Source organism: Lotus japonicus, chromosome 4 (genome assembly GCF_012489685.1).
Source record: "Lotus japonicus ecotype B-129 chromosome 4, LjGifu_v1.2".
In the NCBI taxonomy this organism is placed as follows: Eukaryota; Viridiplantae; Streptophyta; class Magnoliopsida; order Fabales; family Fabaceae; genus Lotus; species Lotus japonicus.
Genome location: NC_080044.1, coordinates 11244567 through 11264558, shown reverse-complemented (window position 1 = coordinate 11264558; position 19992 = coordinate 11244567). Strand labels below are relative to the sequence as shown.

Sequence of the window (19992 nt, the reverse complement as noted above, 5' to 3'; positions counted from 1 at the left end):
AATATTGGGGAGGATCAAACAAAGATTAGCATAAAAAGGGTCTTCTTCTCCTCTTTCAAACACCAGCTACAGCTACTTGAACCTCACTTCTGAAACCATAAACAACTATGTTCATGGCAGCACCCTCAATTTCCAATCCATCTTCTCCTCCACCATTTCCCAATTCCATAGCTACCCTCTTCCTTCCTTCAATATTCAGACCATGGTCATTGTTATTAAGTCAAAGGGACCCAAGACAAAAGAAGAAGGGATTAATGTGAGGGACAAAGTTGTCATTGAAACAAGTCACATGACACATAACACTGGCACTCAAGAATTGAGAAGAAGCATTAGAGAAAAAATACCCAATTCCAAATTGAAGGATTACGTGTGTGCCTGAAGAGTATATTAGGCAAGGGTGAGAGAGTGAGAAGGGTGTGGAATATTGTGGAATCATCCCTCTTCTCTAATCTCAGTTTTCTTTCTACTCTGTTTTTTTTTTTTTTTTCCTTACGCATACCATTCATAGGAATTACTAAATTCCTTCATTGTAAGAAGAATTTCACACAGAGAATTACAGATAAATATCTCTTACATTCTATATTGTTGTTGTTACTCATTAATTGCTTGGAATTTGTTCTTGTTGCTGTATTGTTCCTTACAACCACCTTCTCCCATGTTCGTCACTGGAAAGCCTCCATCCCCAAACAACCTGTTTCTTTTGCCCAAAACTTTGCAACAACCAGAACCACCACCGTATGCCCTGCAACTGCCTCTGACCATCGTTCACCACCGCACACCGCCATCGGAGTACGACCACGGAAGTTGGTTGTAAAAAACACCCAAGCATGAAACGCAGCTCCGCTCCAACACAAACACCGTACAAAAGACAACAACCGAGATTGCCTACAAGTTACGAAGATTCGCCAAGTTACAGACCAGGTTCTTCCCAGATGCGCCACAATGGAGAGCGAACAGTGGAGAGTACTCGGAAGTGAGGACTCGATTTAGGGTTATTGTTCTTGGGTCTTATTCCCTCAGTATGTATTGAGTGTATTGGGTTTGGTTTTGCATCTGGGGGCATTATTATTTTGGAAATTACAAAGCCCTTATTTGCAAATACAGGAAAAAGTACACCTAAACCCACAAACCTGGAAGAGCAAGTCAGAATGGCTGGTCCATCGGTGGACCAGTTTGTTACTTCCCCACCCTAGTGGGCACCTAGAACACTTGAATTTTGTTATAATTTTTTATGTAAACAAGTCTATCATGGAATACAGCTGTTTATACTAAGGTACGAATTCTCATATAAAGGTTGATTATGGTTTCTTTGTTTGAATTTCTTTAATAGTTTTGCATTTCCTCCTTGTTTGACTATTTTGGTGGGGGAGTGAGTTCAGATGTGATGCTAGAAATGGAAAGAGAAGATGTCTGCAAGAATCTGCTGGTGTTGCCTATATATTTGTCGTACATCGTACATGAACATTCTTATGGGCCTCATGTAAAGAAAGATGAACTAATTTGATCAAAGTTGTCTTTCTTTTAAGCCTATAAGGGGAAGTTTCAGTCCATTTTCTTCTATATGTTTGTTATTTTCTTTCTCTTTGTTTTCTTTGTTTCTGTTTCTTCTTTATGTTGTTCTAGAGTTGAGACTTGAGATGAGTCACAGCACAGCAATTTCCTTTGATGTGTTGGCTCAGCTTGCCCGACAACTAATGAAGCCACACTGCCGATAGATGTCTATAGCCTAGCCTACATCAAGTTGAGATCAGGCAAACCAAATGAATAATGAATAAAGGGAAAAGCTTATTTTTAAAAAGTCTTAGTTTGTTAAAAAAAGACCAGATTTAAACCATCTAAAAGCCTTATGAGCTTAATATGCGCTCTATTTAAATAAATATAATTAATAGAAATTTCTTTTGTTATTTTTATATTTAATTTTATTATAATATCTTAAAATTATATATTTATGGATTTATTTATATGTTTAACATGTTACACTATATAATGACTTTTTTGGTGAATGAGAAATAAAGACTCTATAATGATTTAACCATATAAACTTTTTAGAAATTGATTGATGCCCTATTTACTTTAGGCAATATAACGATTTAAATAATTTTTTGTTGATTAACCTATAAGTTTGTTGACATGTTTACAAATAGATTTTTCAGTTTACTCGAATGCTTTATTATAAGACAGACCTTTAAATAGGATATCATGTCAGGCCAAACTCTTAAATAGATCAGGCTTGAGCCTTAACATTTTTAAGTCTACCAAACTTATTTAAGTAAAGTTCACTCTAGCCGAGCCTATTTTTACTTGTATCACAACCCAATCGTACACTGATTTGTCCCAAAATTCCCTAATCACATGCTACTGCGAGAAGTGATAGATGTAACGTGTGATGTGTTTGTAACTAAAGGAGAGAGATTGAAACAAATAATCTCCAAAATTATATACACTATTTTATTGTGATAAATATCATTCGAGAATATAAATCCAACGTTTTTAACATATAGAGATATGTGTATCTTCCGTTTTCCTCCTTATATTATACTCTCTTCGTTCCTTATTATAAGACCCAATAAGGGATCCTATAATAGAGGATGCAGTGACTACTACATTTTCATACATAACTCACTTTTATCATACATGTATTACTTTCAAATCATTTTTACCATAACTAATTTTATCAAAATATAATATATAATTGTGACAATGATCACCCAAACACACATATTATAATGTACCCCTTGTACTCCTCTTCAATATAAAATTTTTGCATATAAAAAAAGAACATATTATAATGTGCCTCTTCAAACAACCAAACAATCAAAATTAAAGGGAGTGCATTAAAAATTAAGGGAACGTGATATTATTGTGGAAAACGTGTGGGTCCAGAATAATGGAAAAAAACAACTAACATTGTTGACATATTTGGTTTAATTATTTTGAGTAACGTGTGCGAGTGAAAGACATTTAGTTAGTCAATGTGTTTAATTTTAGGTAATAGATTTTTTTTTAATCTCTCTTCATCTTCTCTTTATCGCATTTGAATTAAGTTCCACACAGTCATACAAATTCTAAATCCATGCGTTCAATGAAATTGAATAGTTCGATCAAAATTTTAGTCACTACATGAAACACTTATTTTAGAGTAAGAAATTAGTGTCATACATGACGCCGATGTTAATTTTCACTATTTAACATCAGTTAAACCGAAACAAAACATCAATTTAAAATTGCATTCCACTTAATGATATAATCAGCCAAGTCGATGCTACGTAACAGTCAAAGCATCAATCATAACCAATGTTAAAATTGCTAGTTAATTTGTCATCTATTAATAGAGATAATAAAGTGGTGACTCAAAGAAGTCTCACATTGCCTAGATTAGCAAGTGCACAAGTGCATATATAATAAAGAACACACACACCCATTGCCTTAAGCCTAAGGTTTTGTGGTGTTGTGTGGTTCTAACTTATAATATCCAAGCCATGACTTCCGCTTCCAAAAAAAAAAAAAATCCGAAAAAAAAAGTAAAAACAAAAAAATATTGAAAAAAAAAAACAAAAATGGCAGTCACATTTGCGCAAGCCAAGACCTCAGGGGAAATTCCAAACAGATAGTAAAATCATCAGCCAATTTAGCGTCAGTTTTGACTAACACTAATGGAAAGTGAATTTTGCACACCTCTTAGGCCCTCAAGTTAGTCAACAGTTTCTACTTCTGATCATCCATTCAAGCTCCCTCTTCTGTCAAACCCTTGGACTCACTCTCTCAAACCTTCACTCTCTTGAATAAGATGCATCGGCCAATGCATCCCCACTAACCCCCGCCGCCCCCATGCCCTTTACATGCCCACCCACACCAGCCCTCAAATCCCCAGGACCATGATGGGCAACCTTGGCCCAGCTGCGACATCTCAGCACGTTGTCCCGCACTGTCATCACCCTTGACACCACTCGCCCCCCACCCCGCTAAGAGGCCTTGAGTCCAACCTCAACCCTAGCACCTTCACAACACCACGCCACTCACCCACCCACCTGCCACACCTCCACCGTCGCAGCCCATGTTCCCGCATCACCCACCTTCGCCGCCACCTTGTCGCCATTGCCTGTAGAGGTTTTGTCTAATTTGGGTTTTTATTTATAATTTATTTTTCTTGATTTGATGTTGGTGATGTAATTGTTGATTTCCAAGTGTTGGAGCATTTAATATTTGTTGTGTGTTGTTCTGGTTTCTTTTGCATCAACAATCTATTTCAATTTTATTTTTTTTGAACTCAACGATCTATTTCAATTCTCTACTAGTAAAGATATGTTCTATTTTGTCATGTGTCTACTCATGTTTCCATTAATGTGGGTGCTTGAGGATGAATTGTTGCCAAGGGAACCATAACATTCGGTAAAAACATCCTTCTTAGAGGTGCAATCTAAAAGACAATGGTATCGGGACAACCAATCCATCTCGAGTAACACATCTAGATCCTCATGAGATAATAAACACATCAGACTCGCAAAGAAATTTATTTCTCATAAAATCATGGGGCTGTTCAAACAAAGCAAACAATAGAAGCACCACTATTTCTCAAAAAATCAAGCAAGCACAAGCAAATAAGCTGTCACTCAACCTAGCACCACATACCTACTTTCATAATGACTCGATCAACCTAATATACCTATTCCTTAATTTGCAGCTCTGGTATTCTCAACCAAGTTCTAATACCACAATGTAACGCCCAAATTTTTTTAGGGTCACTAGTAACAAAAACTCAACAAAAAATCGCTAAAACATTTAATGTCATAATTATATAAACACAACTAATGCATGCTTGAAAACGAAAGGATGACTCTAGAAGACCTATTGAAATCATTGTTTAAAACATAACTTCTTCATTTTTTGAACATTAAAACAAAACTTCAATATAGAATATTATGCTAGTATTATGTATTTGTTTGTATTTTCTTGTTTTGGGTTTGTATATCGACCTTATAGGATTAAAGGTTTTGTTTATATTTTGATCCTGGCTTGTATTTAGTCCACCTATGTGTAGGTTTGGGCTTCTACACTTGATCTACATAGGATTGGGCTTAGGGGTAGTTTCTTTTATTTTTGAAAATACTTAGGGATAGTTTCTCGGCCCAATAGGATTTGGACTTGTATATGGTTTTATTAGTGAGGCTTTACTTGTTTTGGGCCAATTTAAGGCAACATGGGCCTAACCCATTGCACGCCCCTCTAGCCTATACTAGGATTCTTCTTTTATATTTTGAGGATCTTGTTTTCATTTTGAATGCATAAGGAATTTTTGTGAGAGTAGGACTTTTCACATAATTCTCTAAAGAAACATTTGAGAATTATTAAAGATGCAAGGTCTTTGTGACTTCTCTTCACATTTGGCTTATCAAGACTTCATTCCATGAAAGCTTGTGGCGCCTCCCTTACCAACCAAACACGCTAACTCTCCCTCCCTCTCTTCTCTTTCCCTAGCATAACAAACAAAGCACGAGGGCAAATCCAATTTTCTCATCTTTATTGAACATTGTGCTACCACATTTGACAACGTATAAAGTACATTAATCAAACTCAATTTCACCCCTAAACTCACATTCATCTCTACCCCACTCGAAGTCTTTCTTTTTCGTTTACCAAACTCGGTTCATCTCATATCTTTTTTAGTAATTACACCTATGTGATTGTGAAAGTGTTTTTAACTCATATTATCTACATAAGATTAATTACTTTTAAAATAAATTAAAAAATAAATCACATCATTATAAACTCTCTTTGACTCAAAACTCTATTTTAAAAATCCAAATGCAAACACACATTTATTGCATTACAATTTGGGGTTTTCCATCAAAGCTGTTTCGTTTAATATGTGTGGGCGAATTCTCTGGTACAGGAGCAATTTTTTTGGTACGGTACAGAGATCGTGTGGACCAATGAGAGACTGGCATGTGTAATATTTTATTAATCTCATATAAGGCACCACACTTATATTAATTACAAGTAGGCCCCAATGATTTACCATGTAAATTCGAAGGTGCTTGCTGTAAGACTTATTTGTTTTTTGACTTTTTTCATCAATCTTCCTACAGGTAATTAAGAAATCTCACAAAATTAGGGTTCCCAAAAGAGGGAAAATTGGATTGCAGAGTTTTGCAGAAGGATTGCAGAGGTTGTTTGCGTTGAAGGTTGTTTGCATTCGAGGTCCGCATAAGAGGGCAAGGTGGAAACTACTGGAGGTATAGGATCGCAGAAGGATAGATTCATGTTTTCATGTGCTGCAAATTCTTCTATCTTTTTAGGGGGCTTTGTTGATCATTCAGTTTGGGAATCAATCCGTGGTGGTCATTTTCATTGTCAATGTGATATTGGCTGAAGAAATTCTTTAACAGTTGCTACATTTTTAAGTTATATCAAGTCAATTGTACGTAAACATCAATGACCCAGGTGATTTTTGCTTCTAAAGTAATTCAAAGTCTACTCTGCAAATTACCACTGACTCATTCTCAATTACTGTATGTGAGCCGAAAATAGATCATCCAAATTTTTAGAATAGAGAGCCTCCTCAGCCTCCTGTCAATGGTGGCAAACTTGCTACAAAGTGACAGAAGAATCGATTTCTTTTTTACCACTTTCTTTTGTTTGCACGACAGTGGCAGGTTCCAATCACACATAAATGCAAAATCATCCATTCATTGAATTGAATATATGTTGTCATCAGCAGATACCCTCAGTCACTGTTACTTTCCTTCTTTCATTATCCAGTTTGGCGTGACGATAAATGTTGTACCACAAGCTGATTGTGACCCCACATCGTGCTCTTCTCTCTTTCTTTACGTGTATATATATATAATATACGTCCTTCTTTTCTGTTTTATAATTATCTGTAACTCTACCTGCAGCATTATCATCGTTTTTGTGAATCTCTTCCTCTGCCATATTTTCTAGTGTACTGTGATATCTTCCAAATTTGGCGTGGCGTTTTCCATTACATGGACAGGGTTGTGAAACCAAGCTGTCATAATATAAAGGCATTGTTAATAGTACACATCAATTTTTTATGACACGTGGTGGGATCATGTCAGAAACTGCTTTTGACGGGTCTGATTCTGATGTGTGAGTATCGACTTAGCACATGCTCCCGTTAATGCCCAACAACGCAGGTACCATTAACCCACCTTATATTGGCTTGGACACTACTCCAGCCACTTTCCAAACACCTAATTGGAAGCAATGAATGAATTCTACCTCCCTAGTGGAGGTAAGGTACACTCCAAATTAGGGTGATAAAATAATTCATGAGTTCATATCTATTCAATTCATCCATAATAAAATTCATCTATATTTATTCATATAAAACAATGGATTTGAAATCAAAATTCATTGGATTATTATATTAAAATTTCACGTATCATTAATGGATTTCACGGATTTCTAATGAATTGACTTAAAATCCTACGTACTAGATTACAAAAATGAATCGAAAAACCTAAATTTACCAACAAAAAAAAACCTGGCTTGAACCCTTTCAGCCAAAAAACCTAAAATTGATCTTAGACCCTAAAATCAGCTCAAAATCCTAAAATTGGCTCGATTTGAACCCTAAAATCAACCTAAACTCCAAAGTCGGTTCAACCCCTAAAATTTGCCCTAAACCCGACCTGAACCCTTTAATCGGGTGAAAAACCCTAAATAATTCAAAAACCTAAAAATCGGTCGAAAAACCTAAAATCGACCCAAACCCCTAAAATTGATTAAAAGCTGACTTAAACATCAAAAAACCTAAAATATGTCATGAGCCCTAAAATCGGTCAAAAGCCCGACCTGGACCTTAAAATCGGCTCTAAAGTCTAAAATCGGTCCAAAACCAGATAAGGACCCTAAAATCGGGTTTAGGGCCGAATTTAGGTTTTTTAGCCGATTTTAAGGTTTAAGTCGGGTTTAGGGTCAACTTTATAGGTTTAGATCGATTTTAAGGTCTATGGTCGATTTTGGGCTTCATGTTCCTTTTAATAATACCTATCACTTTAAGGTTTTGGTTCATGTATGAAAAAAATTGAAAAGTTATCATTTTTAATTAAAATTACAACTAACTTCCTAATATACTATTTATTTCTCTTATTTATTTTAACCCTTCAATTTCCCTATCAAGAAATACATCAACTTAATGTTACAATTGGTAAAAGGGTTAAATAAGAAAATGGTCCTTGAACTTTGAGCGAGATTTAAAATTCATCCCTCGCCGAAAAATCTTTTGAAAAATGCCTCAGACTACAAGAAATGTGAGGAAATCATCTTGCCGTCGATCTGATTCTTGCCGCCATGCTTATAAGCACAGTCCTCATCCATTTTGAAAACTGTGGTCGCCACTCGTAAATTTTTTTAAGTGGTCATAATATTAAAGAAAATTAGGAGCCATATAGACAATTATATTGGTCTAAACCTCGTAGTTAACTTAAATGGCTTTCTATGGAATCAAACTTATACTCACTATAAAAAATGGAAATATTCAATAGTTTGATAATATTAAGGTATATACAGAATACATTCCAAAAAGGAATTTGTTTACTTTAAATTTACAAACAAACACCCTTAGGCCTTAGTAAAGTAATGTAAAGAGCGCTAGCTAGCATTCACTTATTATTTATTATTTATAGATAGGAAAAGTTTATACTTACCTTGATATGCTCAAGTTCTCCTGGGATGTATCAGGTGGTGGGAGAATAAAGCCTAATGTTATTGGGAAGGTGGTGGAACCAATACAATACTTTTGTAGGATGAATCATAGAATAAAGAGGAAGAAGGGATGAACTTAAGAAATTGAAATAAAGAAAGCAGAAGGTGGGAGGAAGCACCTCAATATAATGACAGTACATTGGCACATGAAACATACATAATGATTCCCATTGGTTATTACTTCTTAGACATTGGAAACTTTTCATGTATTGCCCGTGTTGTTATGATCATGATAGCATCTAAACTCTAAAGAGTCGTCTCCGGTCTGCAGAACTTAATTAATTATCTTTCCTTTTCACTACGTTTGCTTTCACTTTATGGGAATTTTAGGCCTGTTTCAACTTTATAGACTTTTCGTACCCATTCAAACAATATCATTGAATTGAATGCAAACAAAAGGAAACCACTCATCACATTCATAGCTAGCCGTTCCGGAATCGATGCCTGTTTATGGTCACATGCACACACACCCCACCAATCCCCTCATATGACTGTTCTGTTGTGCACTTCCTATTCGTATCCACTATCCACCATCATCTTTCATCACATCACAACAACTTTCTTTCCTAATAGTGGAATTTCTCTGTTCTTTTTTCCTCCTCCCACGATTTTCAAAGGTTTACCGAGTGGGGGACACACATACCATATCTAGCTTCTTGCTTTTCTTTTTCCCATTCATTTATCTAGAACTTAATATATACTTATCACTAGAAAGAAAGAAAAATGGTACTCTTTTAAAATATGAGGGTTTGAAACCATTGAATTTTTTATATAGAATAGAAAAACTAAATTATAAATTATAAAAGAGAAAACATAACAAAATTAACCCAAATGGCATAAAACTCCACTCCTCCATTTTTAAATGATTGTCAAATGTTTATCAAATACTCAAATGATAAGAGTTAAGGGACATGTAGATTGGATGAGGAAGAAATCAATTTCTAAAGAGTTCAATTTATTTTCCAAAAAAAAATATGGTATCAAAGTTGAAAAAAAATAAAAATTGTATACTTTGCTTTTTTCATTGAAAATGGAAAAAAGTCTCTTTAGGCAAAATATTATATTTACCACTACTTTATTTTATAAATCCATAAAAAAATTGAATGAGATTTTGAGTTTTGACATTTATTTAGATAAGTCGTATACCTACACTGTCAGTGCATCTCATATTTTCTCTTATATATATTCCTTAAATATATATTCTATAACCGCAATCCATGTCAAACCAAAAAATGCAATAACTAATTAAAAGAAATAATAAATATCTCCATCCCAAAACATGCAGAAAAAAAAATATATGAGCATCATAGGCAAAAAATATCTTTTTCCGAAGCACCAAAAAAAAAAAATATATCTATATTAATAACAAAAGAATTGTAAAGTCAATTTGTTTTCTTTTGCTAACAACTACTAGTAACAAGTCTAGTTATTGGATGGTGTAAAATCCAATATGGAAAATGTAAATTTCTAAATTTCTAAGAGAAATTGACATGTACGCTAGCATTGATGGCAGAATGACAAAGAGGGCAATTACGAACGGTGGACCCACACGTCGTACACAGACACAAATGCCTACATGGCAGTAACAGTACTCCCGATTCCTGGGCCCCACACTCCCTGCACAAATTCCCCACCGCCTCGTTTTCCTCCTCCTCCTCCTCACGGTGGTGGTTGCTGCCGCAACTCGACTCAGCATCATCTTCCTCCTCCGCCGCCGCGCCGCGGTGGCTATCACTAACGTGCGCCAGCACCTGTTCCAAGTCGGAACGCAGGGAAATCACGGCGGCTTCATGCGCCTGTGCTAGCTCCCTCCAAATCTGATTCTCCTCGCAGAGGCTGTTCACTCTTTCATGCAGGACGAAATTCACCTTAGCGAGTTTCTGAATCTCGTCGTCTTTCTCCTTCATCTTCTTCAACATTGCTTCTTGAACCGCCGAGAGTAACGCTCTTGATTGACGCAGTTGTTGCTCTTCTAACTCCTTCAGCATTTTCTCCGTCTGTTACAACAATAACAGAAGAAAGAAAATCAGTAACAAAAAAATCTAACAATCAAACAAACAATTCAATTTGAAATTTCAAAACTCTTGAATTCAGTTACACGGTTATGGTGAAAAAAATTGGAGAAAATTACATGTTGAGCGATGAATCGATCGATCTCGGATTGGTGGGTGTGGATTTGATACTGAAGGTTTTGGTCAAGAAATGGTGATTCAGCGATGGAGTTGTTGTTGTTGTTGTTGTCTCTGGGTCGCTTCCTTCCGGTAACAGCTTTGTTGATGGAGGTTGGATCCCAGAAGGGTGAAGAAGAGAGAGGAACTGAGGAACCATCCATGGCCATTTGGGGGTTGTAGAAAAAGTGATTGTTGTTGTTGAGATTGAACATTTCTCTGTGGAAAATGAACAAAAGCAATTGATATAATGAGATGGAAAATGGAGAGAAAACAGAAACAGAAAATGGAAGGAAAATAATTACCTGTTTGTGAGTAACTGAAGGAGAGTATTCATGTGAGGAGTTTCAACTGCCATGATGAGAGTTGGTTATGTATGGTTACTCTGTTTCTTCTTGAAAATGCAAAGGGGGTGACTGGTGAGGAGGAAAATGAAGGGAATGAAAATGGGAGGGAGAATTTCACAATTCACAATTCACATGCAAATGGGGTGGCGACTAGTAGGGAGTAACAATGAACGAGTCACGTTTTATTTATTTAAGGCTTTGGTTTGTGAGGTACTAACTTTTTTTAGTCTAAAGAGAGAGAAAGTCAAAACGCATCATTATTATTACTATTAATTTTTCTTCTAGAGACAGATCTAAGCTGATGCAACCATTAATTTCTCTACTTTATTATTTATTGGAGGAAAACAAAACTGTACTTGATTATTTCATTCTATTTACTATTTTTCCATAAACTACTCCATTTAAAAAATTTAATGTATGCGTTTGTTTTTACTTTTCATATTTTGGTTTAGAAATTTTAGATTATTTCTACCTCTATTTCTACAAATCACAACCAATTACTTAATGAGTAAAATTATTTTTTTCCTTTAATATAATTCAATTTTGAATAAAATGTTTTGGTCAAACAAAATAATTAATGAGCTTTTAAGAAGTAATTAGAAAGCATAATATTTGCTAGTATTATTAATATTATTATTTTCTTCTTCTAGAGAGATCTAAGCTAATTAGTAATTAGAAAGCATATCATTTACTATTCTACTTTATCATTTATTGGAAGAAAAGAAAAGTTTTGAGAATCATTGTATTAAATCATTTAGTATTATTATTTTTTTCTTCTAGAGAGCTAGTAATTAGCATGCATAACATTTAATATTATATTTTATTATTTATTTATTGGAAGAAAATAAAACTGTTGTTGACTATTGTTTTAAATTATTTTATTAGTATTATTATTTAGTACTATTCCACTTTATCATTTATTTTTTTTGAAACCAACTTTATCATTTATTGGAAGAAAAGAAAAGTTGAGAATATTTAGTCATTATTACTAGTATTAATGTATTATTATTATTTTTCTTCTAGGTAGCTAGTAATTAGCAAGCATGACATTTAATATTAATTTTATTACTTATTAATTGGAAGAAAATAAAATTGTTGTTGATTATTGTACTAAATTATTTTATTTTTCTCTTGTATAGATCAAAGCTAATTAGCAAGTATTTTTTTTGGTCAATAGGAAAAACAAATTAGCAAGTATAACATTTACTATTATACTTTATTACTTATTGGAAAAAAAGAAAACTATTATAAATTATTAATAATTCTTTTAGGGATAAACAAATTAGCAAGCATAACATTTACTCCATTGAGAAGAAAATAAAACTGTTTTGAATTTTTGTATTATCTTTTTCTTCTAGAGAGAGTGATCTGACCTAAGCAATTAGCAAGCATTCCATTTACTATTCTACCACCAATTATTATTTATTGGAAGGAAGAAAATGGAACTGTTTTGGATAATTTACATTAAATTTGATTTAATTTGGCCCTTGGGAAGAGGTGGGGCCGGTGCACGTGGGAGGTGAGTGGGGACAAAGAAAAGAGGTGACCCCAGCGTAAAGGTGGGACCCAGTTTCTGTTTGGGGAGCGGTTTCCACGCTGCCTTGGTCATTAAAACAGTTGTGTCGCTGTACGGACAAGTTGCCTGGTGCGAGTAATCCGGTGTGGGATAGTGCACCGTGCACGTCATCTGCTTTGGGAAGATGGAATGGATTGGACGGAATTGTTTATCAGTCAGTCAAGTCAAGTCAACAATGCACCTTTCTTACTTTTTTTTTTTTTTTTTATATACAATGAGAGAGAAAAATAGAGAGAGATGGAGAGAGAAGGGGAAGGAGAAACGACACGGAGGGTGGTTCAACACTAACAACTACGGCAGCGGAAGGAAGCCAACGTCCAAGCAAGGGACACAACCAAGGGAAAGGGATCTAACCCACTTCTACTTCTCTAACTTTCCAGAGAATTTTTCAGAAAAACTTCTCTGGGAAATATTCCAAAGATATGAGAAAGTATGGGAAGTCTTCATAGCACCTAAGCGGGACAAGAAGGGGAAACGTTTCGGGTTTGTCAGGTTCATTGACGTGAAAAATCCGGCAAAACTGGAAAGGGAACTGGATACTATAATCATTTGGTGCACAAAAATGCATGTCAATTTTCCTCGGTTTGAAAAGAAACGGCCCTGGGAGTCTGCGGTGCCGCGACAGCCAGTGCAGGGTGGTCCCAAGAAGCCAGGAACTGCTGTCCCAGTAAGGCATACTCAGAAGCTAGCAAACACTGCAGTGAAATCATATGCACGGGCTGTGTCCTCAGAACCAGGGGTTGTCTTTACGGACCTGAAGTTCGATGCTCACAAGAACCAGACCCTTCCTGAGATAGAAAAGTGGAATGGTCCCATCATGCAAGATGATTTTGACTGGCTAAAGAGAAGCATGGTTGGGATAATCAGAGACCTGGAACTTATCTCATCCCTGCAGAATGCTGCTATGTTTGATGGATTTAAACTCATCAAGGTCCGATACCTGGGTGATGATATGGTCTTGTTAACAGGACCTGAAGGTGTAGACTTACAGGAAGCACTGCGTGGAGCTGATGAAGGGCCAGATTCAGTCTTTGACGTGATTTATCCTTGGTCCCCGCCGAATGCACCTCAATTTAGGGTCACTTGGTTACGATGTACCGGGCTTCCAGTAAACATGTGGCGAAAGGAGTGTTTCACTGAGATGGTGAAGCCTGTGGGCGATTACCTATCAATGGATGGCCAAACATCATCTTTCTCATGCCTGGAGTTTGCTAAAATTCTGGTCCGCACAAATTGTCCTCAACGTATATCTCATTACCGGAGAGTCCTTATTCAAGGGACGGTGTATCACCTCCGCCTTATGGAGGAATTTGAACCATGTGGGAGCCCATTCCAGGGTGCTATTGATGCTGATGATGAAGAGGGCGAGGATGAATGTGTTCAGTATGAGGACGACAACGATGTGGGATCGTTAGGCTCGTCGGAGTTTTTTGACGATATTGCCTCTCCGCCGATGACGGTGGTGCAAGAGGAGGATGGGGAGTACGTAGAAACTCCCGCCACCATAAATGCCTCGGTGGGGGAAACCAATGGCTTTGACTTGGGGAATAACAGAGAAAATTATGATGGTACCACGTCCGAGGGTAATGATGATCAGCCGCCACATAATGATGAGGGAATTTTGGGACTAGATGAAAACAATGATTGCCCTGGAATGGAATTTGCGAATTCCTTTGTTGCTGAGTCAGGGGTGGGCCCGGAAGGTTGTGCACATCCTCAGCACGTGCAAGTCCCTAGTGGGTTGAATAACATATGCCAGACCATGGGTAATGATATCGATAATGGGTTGGGCCTTCCCTTGACCCATCCCATGTCTCCTCTGAATTCTGAAAAATCTGACCCAAACCCGGTTCAACAAATTGATCCAGTGCTTCACACTCAACTGGAAATCGAAGGGGAGGCCCCTGTGAATGTTGGGAATCCTAATCCCCAAATTGAGGTTAATGATAATGGGGTTGGGGGGGGGGGGCAGCGTGAACCAAAACGTTCTCTCTGCGCCTCAGACTTCTATCCCTTGTACCCAGGGTGGGGGTCGACACAAATTTTGTGAGGGATCCATCGATTTGAACTCAAGAACCTTGGAGGTTGTGGCTTCCGTTGAGCTAAGGAACCAGTTTGAGGCGCTGACTAGGAGGGTGGGACCGAGGTCTTCTGTGCAAACGCAGCCAGTATCACAAGCTTCCAGTTCTTTGCAGAGGAGATCCTTGAGACAGCAAAAACTTCCAGATTTTCCCACGTCAAGTCTTGGCCCAGCAATTAACAATTTTGGCAAGACTCTTTGGCTGGAGGGCCGCACTAGTCAGGCTGAACTGATTTGGGAATTGGGCAAAAGGTGTGGAGTAACATACACAGGGGGAGATGATGAAATTATTAGTAGATTAAATGAGTTCCAAAGCAGGGATGAAGCTGGCACTGGTGATGCTACACGCCGTGCCAATGATTGGAATAGTACCCATAATCAATGAAGATTCTTTCTTTCAACATTAGAGGATTGGGGGATGGGGCTAAAAGACGGGTGATTCGGGAAATTATTTGCAACAATCAGGTGGAAATGGTGTGTCTCCAAGAAACTAAATCCCAATTGGTGGACCGACATGTTTGTGCTCAATTGTGGGGGGACTCAGAGTTTGAGTGGTGCGCTGTTCCTGCAGTTAACACTGCTGGAGGCCTGTTATGTATTTGGAAGCTGAATACATTTGTTCTAGAGGACTCGATGCAGGGTCCTGGCTTCCTTGGCCTTATTGGGTCATGGGGGAATGTAGCTCAGAAATGTGTTGTGGTGAACATTTACTCTGCCTGTAGTCTGGATCAGAAATTAGTAATGTGGGAAGCATTAAGGAACTGGAAGGGGAGTTGTCAGATTCTGGCTTGGTGTTTGGCTGGTGACTTTAATTCAGTCAGATCCGAGCAGGAGCGTAGAGGTGTTGCTGGTGTCACTAATTCTCAGAGGCTAGATATGCAGGAATTTAACTCTTTTATTTCAGCCATGGAGGTAGCTGATATCCCGTTAGCAGGTAAAAAATTTACTTGGCAAAGGCCAAATAATTCCTCTTCAAGCAGGATTGACAGGTTTTTGGTTTCTAACCAGTGGAATGAGCTTTGGCCTAACTGTTCACAGCTTATTTTGGATCGTGACATTTCCGATCATTGCCCGCTTCTGCTGAGACAATCGGATGAGGATTGGGGACCTAAACCGTTTCGTGTGTTAAATTGTTGGTTATCTGAGTTATCGCTGCCGGCATTAGTTGAAAAATCCTGGTCTGATTTGCGCATACGCGGTTGGGGGGCTTTTGTTCTTAAAGAAAAGTTGAAGGGTCTCCGGGTGAACCTGAAACAGTGGAATAAAGATGTGTTCGGGAATCTAAAGTGCAGACGTGAATCACTGGTTAAGCAAATAAATGAGCTTGATGCACTGGCGGATAATGGGGCGCTTTCAGTGGAAGATCAAGGCAGGTATCGTGAGCTGTCTGCAGAATTCTGGCAGGTTCTTCGTCTTAATGAGTCACTACTTTGTCAGAAAGCCCGCTCGAAGTGGATTTCCGAGGGTGATCAAAATACAAGCTTTTTCCACTCGTCCATAAACTGGAAGCGACGTGCTAATTCTATTGTAGGTTTAATGATTGACGGCGTTTGGGATGAACGGCCTTTGCAAGTAAAGGAGGCTGTCCAATGCTTCTTTGAATCAAAATTTAAGTCTGCTGCTGGTCCTAGACCTCGCCTAGATGGGGTTCATTTCAGGTCCCTCTCTGATTTGGATAACTCTTTCCTGTCTTCCCCGTTCTCTGAGGATGAAGTTCGGGCTGCTGTTTGGGACTGTGGGGGAGATAAAAGCCCGGGTCCGGACGGGTTCAATTTTAAGTTCATCCAAAAATTCTGGGCAGTATTAAAAAGTGATTTTTTGAAGGTGGTGAAGGATTTCCATCGCCGGGGGGCGTGGCCAAAGGGATGTAATGCTTCTTTTATTGCACTTATTCCTAAGGTAAGTTCTCCCCAGAATCTAAATGAATTCAGACCTATTTCCCTAGTTGGCTGCATATACAAAGTGGTTTCAAAATTGCTCGCAATAAGGCTGCGCTCTGTTATTGGGAAACTAATAGATGAACGACAGTTTGCTTTTATTGGTGGGCGCTACATGCTTGACAGTGTTGCAATTGTGAATGAGGTGGTCCATGAAGCTAAGCTCAAGAAGCGCCCAACTTTAATCTTTAAAGTGGATTACGAAAAAGCATATGACTCAGTGGAGTGGGATTTCTTGCTGTATATGATGAAACGCATGGGGTTCAATGATAAGTGGATCTCTTGGATTAAGTGCTGTTTGGAGTCTGCTTCTGTTTCAGTTTTAGTTAATGGCAGTCCCACTGGTGAGTTCAAAATGGAACGTGGCCTTAGACAAGGTGATCCATTAGCCCCCTTTTTATTCCTCATTGTGGCTGAAGGATTAAATGGCCTATTCATGAATGCTGTTAATCTGGGTGAGTTCACGGGGTACAAGGTGGGAAGGAGTAATTCATGTGAGGTTTCCCTTCTTCAGTTTGCAGACGACACCATTTTTATGGGGGAAGCTTCATTTCAGAACGTGGTGGTTATGAAAGGAATTCTTAGATGTTTTGAGCTGGTCTCTGGACTCAAAGTAAATTTTCATAAGAGTAAATTAGCTGCCATTGCCCTTGACGTTGGTTCTGCTCAATGTTTTGCCTCTTTCCTTCACTGTAAATTAATGAGCATTCCTTTTGTATACCTTGGCATCCCTATTGGTGCCCGGGCGGACCGTCTTCAAACTTGGGAATTAGTTATTTCTAAACTCAGAAAGAGGCTCTCGGCTTGGAGGCGTAAATCTGTTTCGTTTGGAGGCCGCATTTGTCTTATTCAGAGTGTTCTCTCCGCTCTTCCGCATCTGTCTGTGTGGTGAAAGTATGTCAGAGGATTATGAGAGACTTTCTTTGGGGTGGCAGTGAAGAAGATAGGAAGATTGCATGGGTAAGTTGGGATACCATTTGTAAATCCAAAAACATTGGGGGTTTAGGTATTAAGGACTTGACCCTTTTCAACAAGGCGCTGCTTGGAAAGTGGATGTGGAAGTGGCGTATGGAGCCTAATTGTTTATGGGGCAAGGTAATGAGAGCTAAATACTCAGGTGACTACTTTCCTACTGAATCTGCATGGTGGCGGGATGTTCATGAGGCGTGCCAATCTGATGGGGAAAATTGGTTTGACGCAGGTTCAAACAAATTGGTTCGAATGGGCAATAGCACATCTTTTTGGCATGAGGATTGGACAGGTTCTGGTAGCTTTCGTAGTAAATTTTTTCGCTTGTACCACCTCTCAAAGCTGAAATGGTCTACTGTAAATGAGTGTGGGAATTGGGTTAATGGAGCTTGGCAGTGGAATCTTAAATGGAGACGACCGCTGTTGGGCCGTGAGCAACTTTGGGCAGAGTGTCTGATGAGTGATCTTGCGGGTATTCGACTGGTGGAAGACTCCTTTGATCGTTGGTCTTGGCTAGTCAGTGGTGATGGTATTTACTCAGTGCATTCTGCATATTTGTTTCTGCAGGGTTCAAATTCCTTGGCACCGGATCAAGTATTTTCTGCAGTATGGAAGTCATTGGCTCCCTCCAAAGTTAAGGCCTTTGCTTGGAGAATTTTGTTGGATCGTATCGCAAGCAAGGAAAACTTACTCAAGCGCAGGGTTCTGGTTGTTCACGATCAAGCAACTTGTAGTTTTTGCTCAGCTCACTTGGAATCCTGTTGGCATTTGCTATTTTCATGTCCTGTTTCAAATCATCTCTGGCAGCTTGGCGCTAATTGGCTTGGCATGGATTTAATTTCGGCTTCTTCTCCAAGGGAGCACTTCACTCAATTTAAAGTTGGTAGGAACAGCACCCAAAGACGAGCTTCCCTGTCAGTTTGGCTTGCCACAGTGTGGACACTTTGGCTTGGAAGGAACTCAATTGTTTTTAGAAGTACTCAGTTCAACCATGAAGAGGCTCTTGATCTTGTTAAAAGGCATTCTTGGTCGTGGATTAAGGCAAATATAAAGGGGTTTTGTTATTCTCTTTATGATTGGTATGCCAATCCTCTCTCTTGCATCCAAAGCCTTTGATCTGTGGGTGTACTTGTTACTGCTGCATGGCTGGAATTGTTCTCAGTGGGTTGGTCTGTTATTTTACCTGGTTGGGAATTGTCAATTTTTGTACTGTTGGGGCCTAGGATCCGTTTTTAGTTGCTTTTCTTCCATGGTGTTTGGCTCTCTACTCTTTGTACTCTTTTCCCTCTTTTGTACTGTTTCTCTTATTTCCTTCTCTTTTGTATTGGGCTGAAGTACCCCTTGTACTTCGTTTCAATACAAGTTTGGCTTATCTAAAAAAACCTTTCTTACTTTTTCTTTTTTAGTTTCCCAAGGTATCCCATAGCCAACGGCCATGAGACTAATCCTTCGAGGCTCTGAGATCACGCTAAGTGGGTAGGCCTCTCCCAACAAATGCTTCTCCATACGCACCGCTCAGGAATCGAACCCTGGACTAGATGGTTAAGGAGCCAAACTATCTATCAGTTGTGCTACACCTTGTTGGTCCTTTCTTACTTTTTCTACTTTCACCAATGTGGTCCATGTACAATTTTAGACCAAATATTTAGTGCTAATTCACGATGAAAGAGTGGGTAATTATTATTATTATTATTATTATTATTATTATTATTATTATTATTATTATTATTATTATTTTAACCAAAATTCTTATTTCTTTTACTTTTTTTCAATATATATTTCTTGCCTAGAAAAAAAAAATATGATCCTAGTCAACAATCTTGCTTATACAGTTATACGTAGTCACTTTTAAAAACTTTGACCACCACCCATTAGCTAGAATTATTATTTGTTTGAACTATTATTTATAATTTGATTAAATAGAGAACAGGGTGAACCTTATTTTTTTCCATCGGTTAATCCAGGGTGATTTATGTAATTATTCCTCACCCTAATTAAACTCATTCTCTCCCCTTTTATTGCATTCATTACTTTTTTTCCGTCACGACACCGTGAAAGGGTTTCAAATCTTAATTTCTCACCATTGTGTTTCGGAATTCGTCACCCCACCTCTAGAACTGCACAACCACCTGATGTTCATTTTTTTTTATCTTTTCATTTTTTTTTAATCATGGCTTCGTTTTGT

At 38.0% G+C, this 19992-nt stretch overlaps 2 protein-coding genes across 2 annotated transcripts; one reads left to right on the top strand and one right to left on the bottom strand.

The window, feature by feature from the left end:
- Positions 1–10070: 10070 nt before the first annotated feature.
- LOC130711938 (BOI-related E3 ubiquitin-protein ligase 1-like) lies at positions 10071–11414 on the bottom strand. The gene is made up of 3 exons (XM_057561729.1): positions 11204–11414; positions 10862–11117; positions 10071–10727 (listed from the first exon to the last, which is right to left on the bottom strand). The coding sequence occupies exons 1-3, from the start codon at positions 11254–11256 to the stop codon at positions 10206–10208; spliced, it is 831 nt and encodes a 276-aa protein (XP_057417712.1). The 5' UTR covers positions 11257–11414; the 3' UTR covers positions 10071–10205.
- A 6513-nt stretch (positions 11415–17927) lies between these two features.
- LOC130710037 (uncharacterized) lies at positions 17928–19099 on the top strand. Its single transcript, XM_057559192.1, has one exon. It carries the CDS (start codon positions 17937–17939, stop codon positions 18921–18923), a length of 987 nt encoding a protein of 328 aa, XP_057415175.1. The 5' UTR covers positions 17928–17936; the 3' UTR covers positions 18924–19099.
- Positions 19100–19992: the final 893 nt, after the last annotated feature.

Excerpts from the sequence above, each read along its gene's own strand:
- LOC130710037 (XM_057559192.1), top strand. The coding sequence starts at position 17,937 with ATGAGAGCTAAATACTCAGGTGACTACTTTCCTACTGAATCTGCATGG.
- LOC130711938 (XM_057561729.1), bottom strand. The coding sequence starts at position 11,256 with ATGGCAGTTGAAACTCCTCACATGAATACTCTCCTTCAGTTACTCACA. Across the intron at positions 11,118-11,203 it reads CTTCAGTTACTCACAAACAG|AGAAATGTTCAATCTCAACA; the intron begins GTAATTATTTTC and ends CATTTTCCACAG. Across the intron at positions 10,728-10,861 it reads ATCGATTCATCGCTCAACAT|ACGGAGAAAATGCTGAAGGA; the intron begins GTAATTTTCTCC and ends TTGTTGTAACAG.